The sequence below is a fragment of the Seriola dumerili genome, unplaced genomic scaffold, assembly GCF_002260705.1.
Source record: "Seriola dumerili isolate Sdu_G_001 unplaced genomic scaffold, Sdu_1.0 BDQW01000024.1, whole genome shotgun sequence".
Taxonomy (NCBI): Eukaryota; Metazoa; Chordata; class Actinopteri; order Carangiformes; family Carangidae; genus Seriola; species Seriola dumerili.
In genome coordinates this window covers 611,575-629,510 of record NW_019174279.1, presented here as the reverse complement: position 1 = coordinate 629,510, position 17,936 = coordinate 611,575, and the positions used below count along the sequence as shown (strand labels likewise).

General features: G+C 42.3%; 2 protein-coding genes across 2 annotated transcripts in view; one reads left to right on the top strand and one right to left on the bottom strand.

The window, feature by feature from the left end:
- The first annotated feature begins 6,084 nt into the window (after positions 1–6,084).
- LOC111234952 (V-set and transmembrane domain-containing protein 4-like) lies at positions 6,085–14,073 on the top strand. Its single transcript, XM_022763206.1, has 8 exons — positions 6,085–6,312; positions 7,569–8,036; positions 10,917–10,970; positions 11,060–11,167; positions 11,283–11,316; positions 11,489–11,637; positions 12,592–12,659; positions 13,472–14,073. The coding sequence occupies exons 1-8, from the start codon at positions 6,264–6,266 to the stop codon at positions 13,622–13,624; spliced, it is 1,083 nt and encodes a 360-aa protein (XP_022618927.1). The 5' UTR covers positions 6,085–6,263; the 3' UTR covers positions 13,625–14,073.
- A 2,207-nt stretch (positions 14,074–16,280) lies between these two features.
- wdfy4 (WDFY family member 4) overlaps positions 16,281–17,936 on the bottom strand; it is a 38,997-nt gene continuing 37,341 nt past the window's right edge. The window contains exons 62-64 of the mRNA XM_022762533.1: positions 17,601–17,688; positions 16,805–16,934; positions 16,281–16,593 (exon numbers count right to left, since the gene is read on the bottom strand). Coding sequence (XP_022618254.1) covers positions 16,530–16,593; positions 16,805–16,934; positions 17,601–17,688 — 282 coding nt within the window. The 3' untranslated portion in view covers positions 16,281–16,529. The remainder of the gene's footprint in view (positions 16,594–16,804; positions 16,935–17,600; positions 17,689–17,936) is intronic.

The window sequence follows — 17,936 nt, the reverse complement described above, 5'->3', positions numbered from 1 at the left end:
AAAAAGGAAGGATTCTTCCCACTAATACAGACTCGTCACAGCAGACGTCCAGTGTTCAGTGCTGACCCAAAAGACATCTCTGTGAAAGAGAAAAGTTTGCCAAATAAGACAGAGGTGAGTGCCAAAGTGAACAAAGAGACCAAAGCACCAGTATTTCCCATTACAGAGAAAGAACACCAAAGGACGGGAATGTTCAAACTGGGAGAAAAAGAAAGACAAGAGAAAATGGTTTTGGATGCCACAGGTGTATTAGATGCTGGGGCAAAACATGCACAATGTCTCAAAGAAAGAAACAAATTGCCAACAACCCATCTCAAGAACCAGGGAAGTGAAGAACAAGTGGCTGGAACTGATACTCAAAGACTTTGTCAAGTAGATCAAGGTATTCATCAGCCAGACGATCCTTCCTTGCAAGAAGTCAACAGGCCAAGAAACACGTCTGTGTCACAACACCTAAAATCACTTGATAACACCAATGCTAATCAAAAACCTGAAGAATTTTCAGTACCATATTTGGATAAAAACTCTATGCCACAACCCACTTTAGGGCAAGTGCACAACATAGAGGTAAGCACAACAACTCTAAGAAAAGAAAAGATTGAAAATAAACTGGCTAAGATGGGAGAGGAGAGAAAAGAAAAGCTGAGACAAGAAAGGCTTGCAACTCAGCATGAAGCAACCACAGCAAAACAGTCAGAGGAAGAACAGGTCATAGAAGAGGAGAAAAGAGCAGAAGACATGAGAATAAAACACATTATAGAGGAGAGTAGAGCTTCTCTGGCTGAAGAAGAGAGGAGAGCCATTCAGAGAGAAGAGGAGAGGAGAGCAAAAGAAAGGGAGGCCATAGCTATTAAGATCAAGGAGAGGCGGGAAAAACAGAGAGAAGCAGATAGAAGAGCAGAAGAAGAAAGAAAAGCTAAACAGATAGAGGAAGACAGAGCTGCTCCAAAAGAAGAGGAGATGAGAGCTAAGCAAAGAGAAGAGGAAAGGAGAGTGAAAGAAACTGAGGAGAAGAGAGTTAAGATTGAGGAAGAGAGGAGAGCAAAACTGAGAAGGGAGGAAGAGCGGATGAAAGAGAATGAGGAGAGGAAGAGGTTGAAACAGCAAGAGGAGGAGAGAGTTGTGCTAGAGGAGCAACAAAGGAAAGCTGCACAAGAAGAGCAGCAAAGAAAAGCTGCACAAGAGGAACAGCAAAGGAAAGCTGCACAAGAAGAGCAGCAAAGAAAAGCTGCACAAGAGGAGCAGCAAAGGAAAGCTGCACAAGAAGAGCAGCGAAGAAAAGCTGCACAAGAAGAGCAGCGAAGAAAAGCTGCACAAGAGGAACAGCAAAGGAAAGCTGCACAAGAGGAGAAGCAAAGGAGAGCTGCACTACAGGAGCAGCAAAGAAGAGCTGCATTTGAAGAACAGCAAAGGAAAGCTGCTCAAGAGGAGCAGCAGAGGAGAGTTGCACAAGAGGAACAGCAAAGAAGAGCTGCTCAAGATGAGCAGCAGAGGAGAGCTGTTAAAGAGGAGCAGCAAATGAGAGCTGCTGAAGAGGAGCAGCAAAAGAGAGCTGCGCTACAGGAGCAGCAAAGGCAAGCTAAGCAGATTGAGGAGAAGCTACTGGCTGAAATTGAGGAGGAAAAGAAGAGAGCTCACAGAAAGGTGGAGGAGAGGAAAGCTGCTGAAAAAGAGAAAACAATTATTAAACAAAGAGAAGAAAAACAAGCCAAAGAGGAGAGGACAAGATTACTTGAGGAAAGCCAAGCAGCACTGAAAGAGGACAAGAAGAGAGTAACACAAGAACAGTTGCTAGCTCAAAGAGAGGACGACATCATGGCTAAAAGGAGAGAAAACGAAGACGAAGAAAAGTTTGCAGCTCAGAGGGAAAAGGAGAGAGCCACTAAGATGGAAGAGCAGAAAAAAGCAGCACAGAGAATTGATGCTCTCCAGTACTATGCCATCACCTCAACAGAATCAGAGAGGAAACCAAAAGAAAGACAACTATGCTCCCCTTTACCCTCCCAACAAAGAAACAATCCATCAGGACTTGAAGAGTCAGGTTCCCACACAAGGCTTTATAGGCCACGTAGCTCTGCATCTCCAGCTCCATCTCTGCCCCGCTCCAACACCTCCTCTCCTGCTCTGGGAGCCAAGCCCTCTATGTTCAGGGTGAAGGATAATACCATCAGAGGTTCCTCTTTCACCAAGTCAGTCAAACCACGCTTCCATAAGAACTTTGGAGAGGATTTCCGAGTTGGCTCACCCATGGAAAGGCTGTCAGAGAGAGGAGAGGAGGAGCAGGAGATGAGACACATTGACACGGGGTTAAACAGACTCACTGCCATCAAAGAATTTTCAACTTTTCAGCCAGCATCCTCATCACAGGATTACGCAGCCCATCTCCCACAACACAGGCCTTACTCCAGGAGGAGCATTGTTCTGGATGAAGATGACTCCCGCTCTGTCATCAGCAACATGTCAGAGGATGTGGAGAGTTTTGCCACCAGCGCAGCGGACCTGGCAGATTTACGAGGCCTGTTTGACTACGACAGGCCAGAGTCAGCTTGTAGCTTCAGCAGTGATGTTTCTCGTTCTTTGGGCAAACCTCCAGCTGTTCCCCCAAAGAGTGAGAAAGCATTGCGCAGGGCCAAAAGGTTGACTACTCGGAGGATAAAGAAGGAGTTGTGCAAATCTGCAGCAGACACCCCTGCTGGAGTTGAGAAACTACTTGAGGAAGTTCCCAGTACTCCTCCCTCCTCCTCCACTGAGGTATGCTCCCCCAACCACCATGCTGTGGCTTCCCCTCATTTTTCCTCACCTATTTCCCTTGCTCATGCCCCAGCTTTGGGGTCTAGCTTGCCTTCTTCCCACTCAGATCGCCAATCCTCGCACCGCTCTGCCCATGCTTCCCCTCATGCCACAGGTCCTATCTCCCTCCCAGTTGCCTCGCCTCATGCTGCTGCCCCTGTTACCCTCCCTACTGCCTCACCTGCTGCTGGCCCTGCTTCCAACAGTGCTGCTCCTAAAACAGTTGTTCATGTTCCTTCATCTCCCACTCTCCACCATACTAGCCATCCAGCTCCAGTGACACAGTACCATGTAGAGACAAGCTACCCCCAGTCCTACCCACTGACCCAGCGCAAGGTGCTGCAAGACCTCGGCTCTGGTCAGTATTTCGTAGTGGACGTACCTGTTCAAGTGAAAACAAAGACTTTCTTTGACCCAGAGACAGGAAAGTATGTTCAGCTGAATGTGCGTGAGTCTGGCCAGAGCACCTCCCGACCCCAGTCCCAGCAAAAGTACCCACAGCCTCAGCTCCAATCCCAAGTGCAGGTCAAGCCACAACAACAGCCTCTCTCCCAGGCCCCTCCAGCTGGCAAGCCCTTAGCGCTTTATCAAGGCTACCATGGTTATTCCCAAGGCTACCAACCTGCAGCTATCAACTCCGTGCCCCCCCACAGGTCATCAGCCCCTGTGACTCTCTACCAGGACCAGGACCAGCCTGTCAGGGAGAGTCACAGCCACGGTTATCCAGCCCCTGAAATGAGACAGAACTCTGAAGGGCATCGCTATAGCCCAGAAAAGACACCATACATGGACACAGTTAATGATACAGAGAAAACATATAACACAGTTTACAACACACATGGCTCATATGAGGCATTCCCAGAGTGTGACACAAACAGCCAGCTTGCAGGAAGCTCAGGTTGTGAAAATGATAACTCAGCCCACCCACGATATCAGCCCCGTGATATAATAACTATGAGTGAACTGGAGGATTTTATGGAGCTGTCTGACTGGTGAGAACAAGGACGGAAATCTTTGACTCAGAAGTGTTAATTATGTTATAATAATAATGTAAAGAAGACAAGAAGCTAAATAAAGTATCTGATAAAATAAAGATACCTAAAAGTGCAGGATGAATGGATTCTTATATGTGGGATTTTAAGTATTTGTAAATGGCTTGTTCATGTGAAAATAGTCCCAGAATGTTTTTGGATTGTAGTTTTAAAAAGTCCCTGTGACATGCTGTTAAATTACTGCTGATGATTTTGGAGATTCACTGTTGAGGTATTTATTGTGTTACAGAGAAGTTCACCATTCCATTTGACTTTTGAATGTGAGAAGCTAAGATATTTTTCTTGTGTATACAGTGTGATCAGTATCCCATTGCCTCCTAGACCTAGAAGTATGTTATCATACATTAAACAGCAGCATTATGTCAACAGTGTTTAGTTGTAGTGGTCTCTGCTATAAACACTGGCAGGCCTGCTTAAGTTTTAATTGTTTTTTTTTCTTGTTGGAGAAATCCTACTCTTTGCATTTTTGTGATGCATGAAACATTTTTAAAGCCACAGCGTCAATCAAGGATCTGCAGATGGTATAAAGCATAGTTTGTGTATTCAACCACTGTTTCAAAGTGAAAACATGGTGATGTGACTGTTTCTGTTTTTAAGGTTTAATTTCATACAGTAGTCTATTTTTAAAGTTGGAAGTTTGTGAGAATGTTTCTGTGTTGCTGTGAAACAGAGTAGTGCGGACATGGACTTGCTCAGGCAATTAAAACAAATTTCATTCTACAAATATTTTCTCTTCATAATGACTGTCTTTCAAAATCACCTCGTAAAGGTTAAAAATAAACAAAAAGGAAATATAAAAGGTTTTTGCTGGAGCATGATTTCATTTTACTGCTCAAAAAGACTGTAATAACAATAACTGCCACTGGCATCCTGTTCTGACTCTTGAAATGTACCCTGGGTCTGAATGAATCAAAATGAAGAGTCCTTTTACTGAGTGCATTATACAAAGTGTTATTGAGAGAGCACAATAATATGTCCTGAGAGAGTTCATAAACACAAAAAAGAAAAAATAACATTTTGTTGATAACATTTGTGTGTATGTGTCTTTTCTGTTGCTGTATGAATCAAATCCAAATGCTTAAATCTTTGCCTACTATACCTAAGGGATCCAGTGATAGAAATAATACAGTGCTTTGATTTCCCTTGATTCACAAACTCAGATTAAATGTACACGGCTGTGGTGAGAACGCCTGAATATATACTCACCAGCTTCAAAGTAACCTCAAGTATTGTTGTCCCCCTGAGGAGCAGTAACTTGCTTTGACCACTGCAGGGCAGAGGAGAGTGATTCCTCCACTGGAGAAAAGACTTGAACTTCAGACTTAAGTAAAGGAAAACTTGAGGGAAACCCCAAGTAAAAGATGTAGTTAAGAAGACATTTTACATTCTACAGTCACCGTAACTATTATTTTGACATTTTTACATGTGACCCTGAATTGATAAAACTACTACTAGTACTGTACTAGTACTACGACTTAAACTTAGTACAATACAATTACTTCTTTTTCAAAACAAAAGATTTTGACAAGGTTAGAAAAGTTTGAACCACCGTAATCAACCCAGCCAGTACATTTTCCACTGAATCCATCCATCAAGAGAATCCTACATACAGTAGGTCATATGTATGAAGGGTTAAATCTGTTGTGTAATTCCATTTGGCTTTGGCAGAGCTCAAAGCGCCAGCAGAAGCCCTGCCTCAGCAGTTTAGCCTGCCCAATAAAGCAGCAGGCTTCATACCACTGGGACAGTCTGACAACCACAGCCAGAGACAAGCCCATGCCACTCTGTCCAGCAGCCAGACAGGGAGAGGTCCCAGCACACACACGCACATCCACATCCACATCCACATAAATGCATGAACACATGCGTGCAGGCTCACATATATGAACACAAACATTTCCTCTTTGTTAGCTTTATGGGGAGGTGCAAGATGAGCATTACCCCTTGACTCTGAGAGTAACTTGGGTAATGGAAATGCATGTTCAGCGCTTTATTGAATATGCTTCTCAAAATGACACACAGTGTGACAGGCGCATGCACACACACAAACCACGAGATTTGACCATCGCTTTAGAGTTCTGGGGTTTTGGGCCATGGTCCAAGACTCCTCACAGAAACACAGGAAATGACATTTCCTACGTTTTGCAGGACACACAGAGAAATAGAGGGAGAGGGAGAGGGAGAGAGAGAGACAGTCAGCGAGAGAGTGAGAGAGAGAGGACTGGGAGAGTGAGTGGGAGTTTCTAAGTGGGAACAGAACATTTACTGTTTCATATTACACAGAAAAAAGGAGAAAGAGGAGAAGAGTTAATGGTGGGTAAGGGCTCTGGTGGGTCGTGTAGTCAGGCTCTGTTTTGAATGTGGCTGCTTGTGTAAGTGCTGTGCAGTTGTCTGGGTTTATGGATTCGCTGACTGTGGAAAATGTACTTCTCTATAGTGGTCCTTGTCCTGACTAAGGCTCTGGTCACAGGTAAGTTTACCTTGTTTACATCAGTATAAACCAGTAAGAATGCGAGTGAGCAGGCAAGAAAGGAAGAAAGAAAGAAAATGTGTCTAAGTTGACCTAAAATCTAACATACACCACTGTGAAACTGTAAATTTTGAGATTGTTATGAAATTTTGGCACGAAAATCATGTCAAACATACAAGAGTAAACACTTCCTATTAATCATTGTTTCTACAACAAACAAAAGTTGCTAGTACAATAATCATTAGCAATATTAACGTAGCAGGTCTTTTGAAAACTTGGCTTTGTTTAAAATGAAATCGCTCGGAGAGTTAGGTTCGTTCTATGTGATCAGAGAAAACCTCAGTATAATTTGTATTCTATAAAGTGGCATAAAGTGGACCTACAACTCCTATTTCCTGCCCTATAATCTTTTGGTTATGTTCAGTTTTGTGTTATGTTGGTTTGAGTCCCTATTGCTGCTTTTGTTGTCACATTAAATAGTGGCGCACAGACCCTGAGGGAGATTTCCCAACTCACACAGCAACAAACAAACAAACAAAAAAAAAAAAAAAAAAAAAAAAAAAAAAAAAACAGCAAGGCAGCCCAGATGTTCCCTGTTATCCTGTCGTGTTTCTCTTTGCCTGTTTCGGAATGTACCGTCCTGAAGATGAATGTCTCCCACCTGTAGATTCTCTTTGCCTGTCTGATCACACATATTGTGTCCAGACACCATGTCTCCTCTAGACAGACCTGACCCAGCTGGCAGCAGAATAAAACACGAGTACCTCCATGCTGGTCTAGTTTTCTCATTCTTAGTCCTCTTATGCCTTCTAGGTATTATGAACTGAATTCCCATCCACTGATGGAATGACATATATATATATAAGTAGAACCAGCGTGAGCTCTAACACCATAAATCCCAGTGGCCACTGTGGGTGTGCATAGAAAGTTGCTTTGTCTAAATGCCACAATTATGTTCAAATGGGAGGAAATCAAACATCTCGCAAAAGTGAACCCAGACATTCTCCATGTGGGACACATTACCAACTGTTAATTACTAATTTAAAAAGCAGGGAGGAGTCACTCACTCTACCAGATCTTTGCACTCTTGTTTGGAAAAAAAGAATATTTTATGGTTTGGTTTGTGTTATTGTGTCAGAGAGTGCAGTACACGCAGTGCAGTGCGGCACACAAAAACAAAAACTATATTTAAAAAAGAATAAGTAATAATGTCAGCTGTTCATACTGCCTGTATTGTTTGTGTCTCTTGTCAACAGAGGTATGTGACGCCCTGAATGTGACAGTGACCCCTGGACCTGTTGTCATGGTAACAGAGAAAGACAACTTGACCCTGTCCTGCCTGGTATCTCAGAGGAAGAGGAGCAGCAGCGTCCTCATCCTTCGCTGGTTCTTCTCTCCTCTTGCGGCTCCCACTCTCGCACCTCCTCCCCCCTCTCCATCCCCCTCTCCATCCTCCTCTCCTCCCCCTGCTCTCAAGCCCACTCAGTTTCTGATTGTAAAGATGGGCATAAAGAAAATTGAGATATACGGGAACTACACCCGTCGTTTCCCCCAGCCAAAGTTCTGTCTGCATGAGGAAACGGAGGGAGAGCTGTACCGGCTGCGGATATTCAATGTGACAGGGACGGAGCAGGGTTTCTACACCTGTAAGGTTCAGGAGATCCACAAACACAGAAACACATGGAGAGCATCGTCCAATGGTACCAGCACCACACAGCTCACAGGTAACTGAAGGTGTCCTTGAACACATTGTGCTCTTCATGTGGATAAACAAGACAAGCTGCTTTTCTTTTCCTTTTTTTTTAAATTAAGCATGTTAGCCAAGTGCTGAGGGGTTTGAGGTCCTTTCTCCACAAGCATCCTCCCTGTCTAGGTGTCCTTGATTAAGATGTTGAAGCTCTGCAGCACTGGGGCTGTGTCCCCTGGTGGAGGGCAAGTCAAAAGTGAATTAGGCAGTGAAACATCAACAAAAAATATTAGTGTTTCTAGCTTTTTGTTAGATCAAATGCAAGAGAATTTATTAACCTTCGCTTAGTTCAGGCAGGCGAGTACAGAAAAAGAAATTTGTGTACAAGACTGTGCACTGAGCTGTCTAATACTTTAGCTTTTTTTTTTTTTTTTAATACCTTTGCGCAACCCTGGTCACTGACAAGAGAGGAGCGGATGTAAGGCAAAGGGGATTTCTGGTGCTATTACTCTGAAAATGCTTTCCATGGAATTCTCCTTTCCAAGGAATCCCCTCACAGCCACACACTATCAGTGGAGGCATGCTGTCCATGTTATCTGGCAATAGAAGTGACAGATTAAACGGAAGAGCAACAGTTTTTATTGAAGGACCAAGGGCAAAGAGAAATGTGCAGCTTGTGTTCTTTGACTCTAGCTGTGCTATTCGCTCTAAGTGGAGCACTATATGTGTTTGAGTGTGACCCCAATCCTCTGGCATTTCCATCTCAAAACAATGAGCTCACACAGCCAAACCACACTCAACAATATCACTCTGTGTGTTTGAGCATGAGGAGCAAAAGGTAGAGTGTTGCTGAGCTGGCCACGTTCAAAAACTCTGAATTACATGACGTCAGCATTCTGGGTTCACTTTTATGCAGGCCTCAGGAGAAAATTTACTGGAGAATTCAGCTGCAGTGGAACTTATTTAGTCCGTGCCAAGGTTCCTGCAGAAATCAACAATAAACAACCTGAGCAAATCTGGTTAAGAACTAATTTGAATCACATGCAGCAATAAATACTTCTTTATACAGAACAATCTTTTACCTGATTGAACTGGATTGACTGCTGGGAAGCCATCTGTCACTGTTGGCTGCACACATTTAAGGGGCTATAGGTGTGGCTACACCTGACTGGGTTGCGCAGTTTACCTTGAGCTAGTTGTATGCCTAGAAGTTGAAGTCAGACTGAGCCATCTGACAACGCCCTGCCCTATATTCAGGGCAATGTCCCACTAAGGAAGCCACACAACCTCAGGCATCTCCGACATGCATCGACCACAGAACCAGAAACACAAGAGCTGACATTATACGGGTAAACAAAGAGAAAGCAAAGTTTTACTGTAACTGTAATCCAGGGAACCCCTCAGTCTGCAGATCTCAGAGCAAAGGCTACACCCCACGGAGATCACTGGGCCTTAGTCAAGAGGTTTTGCACAGAGAGGAGATGGTTCGTCTTCTCCCACATATCTAAAATCTCACTTCTTTCAGTGGATGGTTCACTTTTTTGAATCCCGCCTTCACAGCTGGACTGTGGGAAAGCAGATGAACATAAATCTGTACTTGATGGGTTTTTGGCTCTTCATGAAAACCTTTTTTCATAAACTCCTCCTCTGTGTGTACCTCCCTAACAGCCAACCTGTTAACCTCGGGCAGCGTACACTAATCAGATGCAGGGTTTAGCATGTGGCTAACCACACTGTGAAGGTCGTATGTGCGGTCCACTTACATTAACTGCTAACGGCTCACATTGCCAAGAGATGCGTGTTACATAAAGCCTGTCGCCTCAACAAATGAGCGAGCCCCGGCGACAATTTGTCTTTTCCTTAGGCAGACATTACTTGTACTTTCATGGTAAACTGTGGGTGGACAAAATAATAAAACACCGCAGACTGGCCCTCTATAATTACCGTAGCATTGAATTTACACAACTCAACAAAAATTATACATTTAAGATTTTGAAAAGAAAAACATATTGCAGGGCTCATGCATTGCATTGCATTGTTGTAAAGCATCTCTCTTATGTCTATAATCAAACTTGTTTTTTAAGGCTTACTCCTGGGTACTAGATACATATTTTAGAAAACATCTAATTGAACACTGGCCACAGTATCTGGAAAAAACGCATCACTTGTGGCGCATTATCGAAAGTGTATCTTGTAAACCTGATCGCTGATACATCTGATACAGTTTTTGTTGCCGCTTGGTCACAACACAAAAGCCATTGTGTTGCTCCCTGATATTAATTAATGGTCTGGAAACAGGCTGGAAGTCAATTAGAATTAACACCTTATCATTTCTTATTAATATGTTTATCAACCTGTGTTTAAAAGACGTATTAAAATCTCATTATGGGGAGCAGGGAGACAAAGTAATTTATGTACATAGCCTCTGTTCACTCTCCTTGTCAAATACCCCTGACCTATACACAGCCCATCATTCACTGGCACATACCGACGACTTTTTTATTCATTCTCTTATCACACATTAAAAAAAAAAAAAAAAAAAACTGCAACATTAAACAATTGTGAAGTGACCAACAAAAGGAAGTGGAGAAGCAGAGCAACAGGGAACCCCCCAAACACTGTCCAAGAACTGCACTGCAGCCAGGCCTGTGTGTTTTGTGATCATGTGTGTGTGTGTGTGTGTGTGTGTGTGTGTGTGTGTGTGTGTGTGGTGGGTTTGGCTGATGCTGCAACAGACTCTCCCTTCATGACAGCGGTTTTGATATTTCTGGAAACCAGAAATGTCAGGCTGTCTGCTGTGTTGGTTCAGTGCCCTCAGACAACAGCAATTTACAAAGATTTTTTTTGTCTGGGCACAGTTTTCTGATTTTGCTGACCTTTTTTTTTTTTTTTTTCTTTCTAACAATTGTTTCTCCAGTGCACTTTACTCTTGATGATGGTAGCAGTGAAGGACTGTGGCGTTTATTTGCAGGTACTTCTTCACTTTACCATATACAAGTTTGATAAAGCCACTGTGCCGATGATTTTTCTCTAAGATTATCATCTGTCTGTGTTGTGAAGATGTGTATCTGTGCGCTGTGCTGATCTGCTCACTGGGCCTGTTGTCCATCTTCCTGTTCACGCTGGTTCTCACTTGCCAGTACTTTCACAGAAGACACAGACTCAAAGGTAAAAGCATCATTCGTTTTCCTACAGTAACCTCACTTTTATAACTTTATGTTTTGTATGCAAAACAATACCTTGACGTCTTTGTCGACATGATTTCTTTTTTTTCTTTCTACAGCCAGTTACCTCTTGGTCAAATGTCCAGAAAGCAGGTACAGTATGCTGTAAAAATAGTAATGAAACAATTAATTAACAAGGATTAACTGCCCATATTTTATTTTATGAAAAACATAAAGCATGCTATTGGACAATGTGCATAATCAATTAATGGATAAACGAAAGTGTTAGATGTAGCCCTAATTAATACTCCTCTGCTCTGTACAGCTCAGGAGAAACTGTAACCAGCTCCATCAGTTCCTCCAGTTCCTCCCCAAGAGCGCAGAGGAAAGACATAAGACAGAAAACTGACAGAAGAGTCACAGTAACACCACCTAAACTACCTGAAGAGCCACCGCCGCACATACCAGCCAAAGGTGAAGTGACATTTTGAGAGCAGGATGTGACTTTTTAATTCTTTAAAAAAAAAAAGGGCCATTAGGCCAGTGGTTCCCAACCTTTTTAACTCCAGACTCCTCATCACCTGCTATGGCCTCAGTGTAGAGAGGAGTTGTAAGAAGTATGGAGTGTTTTTTCTTCTCAGGCTGTTTCACTTAAAAGATTTGATGGTGTTTTAAAGGCCTAGAGAGGAAAAAGTGTCCAGTATTTCAAAACTTCAAGAAAAGTCAGAAAAAGAGCCAACCCCCTCAGACCCAAGCTGGGAACCACTCGATTAGAGTGTCAATATATTTTATGCAGGAAAATAAAATGGACTGAATTCTAATATGAACATCCAAGATGAGACGCTTTTACAATCTAATGTGTTGGTTCAGAGGGAGGACAGTAGCTCAGAAGTTAATAGTGTCATCTCGCAGCGTGGAGGGACCTGGTTCAAATCCCAGTCTTTGTATCTCTGTGCGGCACTTGAGTTTCCTCTCAAATTCCAAACACATCGGAGGCATTAGAGTCAGGGGGGGCTGAGGGAGGCCCCAGCCCCCCGTGATGCTTAGAACAGGAATTAACGGGTAAAGGAAACAATAAAAAAAGGCATCCAGCAAGTAAAAAAGCAGAAAGTGACATCTCCAGCATAATTCAATTTTCCGTGACAGAAACAGCAGCAGAGAGACTGGGAGACCAGCAGAAAACAAACTGAGGAGGAAACTTAAACGCTATATTTGGGTAAAATCCTGCGTATTGTCTGAGGAAAATTCCACACTGACACTGGAAATGGCAGAATGAAGCTCTTACTTCTCTTATAAGCTTCCCTTTGACTATATTTAATATAAAGTGGCTGCGAAGGATGATTTTGACTTCAATCACACTTTTGTATTTGTGAATTCATTCCTCCTGGCTGCTGTTTTCAGTCAATTAAGGTTGTATCTGTTTTTCAGTGCCTGTTGCTGCAAAGAGACCTCAAAAGCCCAGAAGGTTAAAGACTCAGCCAAGAAGATCTGCTGCCGTAAGTCACCTTGTTGTCACCCATCACACAAGCTCAGTTATTCCTATGCCCACTACTGCCATAACACCATTATTGAAACATATGCATTTAATGTATTTGTTAAAATGTATTTATTAACATTTTGAAAAGATGTTTTTTTTTTTCATGCAGAGTTGTTATTGAGATATGCACAAGAGGGAATTTGTCTCATGACTGCATGATTGTCTACAGGAGTTTATTGCCGTCTCTTCATTCAGTTATGAGCTTGATAATTCTATTTAGCTTTATTGCTTCTCAAACACAATTATTTATTTAGAGTGCTTCATTGGTTTTATATCTACAATAAAAGTGTCAAACAAATATATATACAGAAGAAAACTACTCAAACTAAGGATCATCATCAGTGCCTCTGCTGATGCCGTTCGTGTGATTTTGTAGTGAAATGAAGATGTGAGCATTTCTTTTGCACGCACATACTGATTGGATTAGTGTAACTAGAAGGATCTGAGGACGTTGGATAGGAGTCCTATTGTATCAAATGTTTGTTGAGTAAACTGAATGTTCCAAGAGGTCCTGCAAACCCTGTAAACACATACTTTCTGCAGCTGAGAAGCACTATTGAGATGTTTACTACGGAAAGTGGAATAATACTACTGTTTGCTGTGAAAGATTGTATGGAGACAAGACACATACACTCCCTACATACACTTCTTTTTTTTATGGGGAAATCTGAAATGTTTATATCCACTATGCAATACTTTCCTCTCTTGCCTTATCTCTGAGCTAAATTCCTTCCAAGATCCTCTCATCCTTTCCTTCCCTCCCTCCTCTAGCCTCGAGTATCTCAGGAGGACAGTCTGACATACGCAGAGCTGGAGCTGGTCAGACCGAGGCCGGAGCCCCAAGCCTCCTCCAGCCCGGACCCCACACCCTCAAGCCCGGACACTGTGTACGCTCAGATCCTCTTCCAGGAGAAACAGCTGTAAACAAAGCAGCTTGGTACCTCCCGAAAGTGAGGGCAGAGATTCAGCTCTCCGAACTGAACTGAGTGGCATCAAAAAGGACTATATTTATGAACTATCACTATGGCATTTAGCATTTGTTTTTTGGCTGTAAGTACGCTACAACTGTCGGCAAATGAGGCTTTTGTGTTTCCTCTGTGCAGTCCCATTCCAGCACAGCAATTTTTGGGTCTTATAATTCTGTTGTTTAGTTTGTTGGCATTGCTGGCCTGTGAGCCAGATGTTTATAAGAATGCTCTTACTGGTAACTATTCTGTATAAACTCAGGAGACTGTGTGGAAAGAAACTGTTGTCCAGGCTCTCTTGCTGCAGTGTCATAAAGCCACTGTAACACTCAGCCTTTAAAAATGCATTTATAATTACAGTACTAATACACAAAATGAATAAATATATGCCTGGGTCTGACATTCAGAGAGTGCAGCCTTTGATTCTCATAAATGCTGTTTTTAATTAACTGTTGAACTGCACTTTGTCAGATTTTTCGGGGGTCACACAAGCAAGATCTGTTTGAGACGACAAAAGAAAAACACCACCAAAATATTACAAACAGCTGTGGTGCATTCAGCGTCTGACATGAGCAGCAGCACAGACTGAGCAATGAGAAATGAATGACTTCTGTAATGTATTAAGAGAACACAACTGTTTTCTTCTTTGGCAGAGAGTTCGATGAGCAGATCACACGCATCTGTCTGATAAGTGTAAGGCTACAGCCAGCAGTCGTTAGCTTAGCTTAGCATTAAAACTGAAAACGGGGGAAGCAGCTAGCCTGGCTCTGTCCAAAAGGTAAAAAAAAAAAAAGCTCCAACTAGCACCTCTAAAGCTCACTAATGAAAACATGATGTCTAGTTTGTTTTATCCATCTAAAAAGTGTAAAAACATCAAGTTGCAGTTTTACGGGGATTATGTAGGGGACAAACAGAAACTGCACAGGGAGTCTTCTGCCTCTGATTTCACAGCAGCTCAGACATAAACAGCAAACATGAATCCTGGAAGCGGCATTACGCTCAAGTACCCAGGAAAGGTGAAGGGTGTAGGCCATTTTGTGAAGGTCAGTGTGTGGAAAAAAAAAAAAAAAAAAAAATGGGATGAAGAAAGAGGTGCACGGAGAAAGAGAATGATGCACATCCACACCCATCTCTCTTTGAGTGGGAGAGATCGAGAGAGAGAGACCATCATCCCCCACAGTTCAGACTCACTGACTAGGATGAACCCGCTAATGACTACATTTATTCAAATTAGACTAATTGTAATCATGGTTAATAATTAGCTTTACAGTGCATTATAATTGGGTTAGGCTACAAGATGGTTCTGCCTAGGTGCAATAATTTATTTGATTTAATTATTCTGAGGAACCCAATGGTTTGACATTTCATATCATAAAACCAGCGGTGTAGAGAGAATGGAGATGGCCGTTGTCTTTAGAGAAGGTCATTGCTCGCTCTCTGGGAAAATTATGAGGACTATTTTCCACTCTATTAAGCTACTCCACTTAGCACAATTAGCCACACACACAAAGGTTAAAGAGAGAGACCTCTTCCTTTATGACAGAGAACAGTGGTGCATGTGCATGAGGGAGCAAGCGAGACGCAGAAAGAGGACGAGCGTCAACAATCTCGACAATCTAACATAATTTAAAATGGTAAGTTATTTATTGGAACATTAGTGCATTGATGTGGTGAGTGTCAGCGTTGTACTTTTCCACTGAAAGATGATGATCAATGTTTAGAAAATCTCACACAGTCCCCCTTCAAATGGGTCAGTTTTGCCCAAGAGTGTGTCATCGAGGCCCTGCAGTGATTACAGAGATTAAAACAGTCTGATGTGGCTAAAAAGGCACATCTGTCCTTGGTTCACCATAAAAATGCACACAGAAAGCTGTGACAAGCAGAACGGATATCCCAACAAGACCCAAACACATTTTACATCACCCACAACACACACACACACACACAGACAAACTACACATGATCACAGTAAACTTGTGGAGGGGAATGGTATAGGAAGATTTTAAAAAAATAAAAGTCAAATACTCATAAATGCCACATTACAATGCAAATTGAAAACGTGAAAAAACAACAAAGGAAGTCCAGGAAACTATTCACAACTAACTAAACATCCTGAATTGTTCATACCACAAACATTTACCAAAGCAAAACACGACAACCTCATAGTGTAAAACGCTGACATGTGTGCAGTAGTTTTCAAAGTATTGAACGCTTGATGTGCAATTCGTGAGAAAAGGAACTGCTCCAGTCCTACAATACTAGTAGAAAACTGCAGCTCTCAGGGAACATTGGCTGAGCCTGCACACGCCTGGTCATCATTCACGAAATTCCTGTTGCTTTCAGCTTAAAGCTGCCCAGTTCAGTCACAGGTTTCTGCTGTGGTCCCTAGTTAGCTCTGCCAGAGACCCAGAGCTAACTTATTTTTAAGAAATGGTGTGTGGTGAGTGTTTTCCAATATTTCTCTCATCCAAATCAATCAAGCAGTTCTGGGGAATTTGTCCTTCCACTTTCACCTGTATGAATCCGAGATGAAGTAAAATAAAATGAAATAAATTAAAGTCCTAATGCCAGTCATAATCAAAATGACAGAGACTCGCATGAGAAGATTTAGACAAATGACCATGAACAGTTTTATTCAAATTTGTTGAAATTCAGTATTTACAGAGAAAAAAAGGGAATTAAATACTTAAGTAGATGGTAAAATATTGTCTGAGACTTGAATGTATCAAATATTGTAACACTTGTATCCCTGAATGCACACACAAAACACTGATGAACTTCCTGTGTCAGTCTCTCTCTGAGAGGATAGAGGCTGTATGGAAATGGAGGCTGAAGGCATGAAACTGCTCAAACATTGCCACCTCTCACTCACAGGTCCAGGTGAAAACTCTGCCCCAGGCATCGCCCGCCAACAGAGTAGCATGGCTCCTACACAGGAGAAAGTAATGCAAATGTATTCTGTTGTAAAGCATGCAATAATAGAAAAAACGAAGATGAGCATGTGAGGCAGAGTTGTAGAGAATTCAGCCAATATTCAGTTAGCTCCTGAAGTGTACAGTTTTAGTATCAAAATATTTAACCAGAGACTAAATCCCCACCTCTCTTGAGTGGGTGCATGATATTAAGGTATTTACTATACCTGGACATGGCCAGAGCTGTGATGGCTGGATTTTTCTTGTAGCGGCGTTGGGACACAGCCTGACTTCTGTTCAACTCTTGACACAACACCAGATGTCTCTCCCAGCCTTTAACCTGGCATGAGCTACTCACTGTGGATACATCATGAGAATACATCAGCCTCCACTTATTACTGAATCACAGGGCAGGTGTCCACTCTGTCTGTAACTCTGACCCAGTGGTCCCCACAAAAAAAATGTTCCTCTGCTTTAACACTGTATTTATCTGCGGTCAGCAGGCTGTTAAAAGGAGAAAAATCCCTCAAATATAAATGCTTCAGTGTTACGTAAAGACTTGTCTCAATGTAATTTGCAAAGCATAATACTCCTATGAGGTGACGCGAGGCTGTAACCAATGTATGCCAAATTGGATCTGGGTATTATTGCTTTCTAAATTATACACGCACACACACGTCAGCAGAATTACTCATCAGTGTTTACTGCCTCTATGTTTAATAACTTTATAACAACATAATTCCAGCTAGCCCTAACGCTAGTGAGGGATGGGGTAAGCATTATAATCTCTCATCTGGAAATCATGCTGTCTAGCTCTAAGATGAGCGGTTATAAATAATCATCTCACACTTCAGGATTTATCTAATTAGTTAGTGATAGGTTTCTTTTTGAGACATGAAACTCTTTGAGCAGCTGCATTTTAGTCAGTCTCACAGTTGTGCTACTGTCAGCCACTCCCATTATCTGTGTTGTTATAAATACAGCACCTACATGCATATCTGATCCTACTGCCAGTAACATTACCGTCTCTCTCTGTTCGGTCTTGCCCTGGGGACACAGGCTCTTCTGGAGGGCCAGGTAATTGTGTTCTGGTGTACTCTGTCTTCCATATCTGTATGAGAGACACATAACGAGTTGCAAAATCAGACATAATTCAACATAATAACAAAACACACTCACATACGCACCAGCACGCGCACACACCCCATAACTCAAGGTAATAATAAAGTAATAATACCATTTGTGTGTGTGCTGTGCATGTGGCATGGACACCCACTCCCAAGTGAAGCCTAATTTGGAGTTTGCTGCTTTGATTGCAGAGAGGCATCATAGGTTTATATTAATCCTAGGCATAAACAG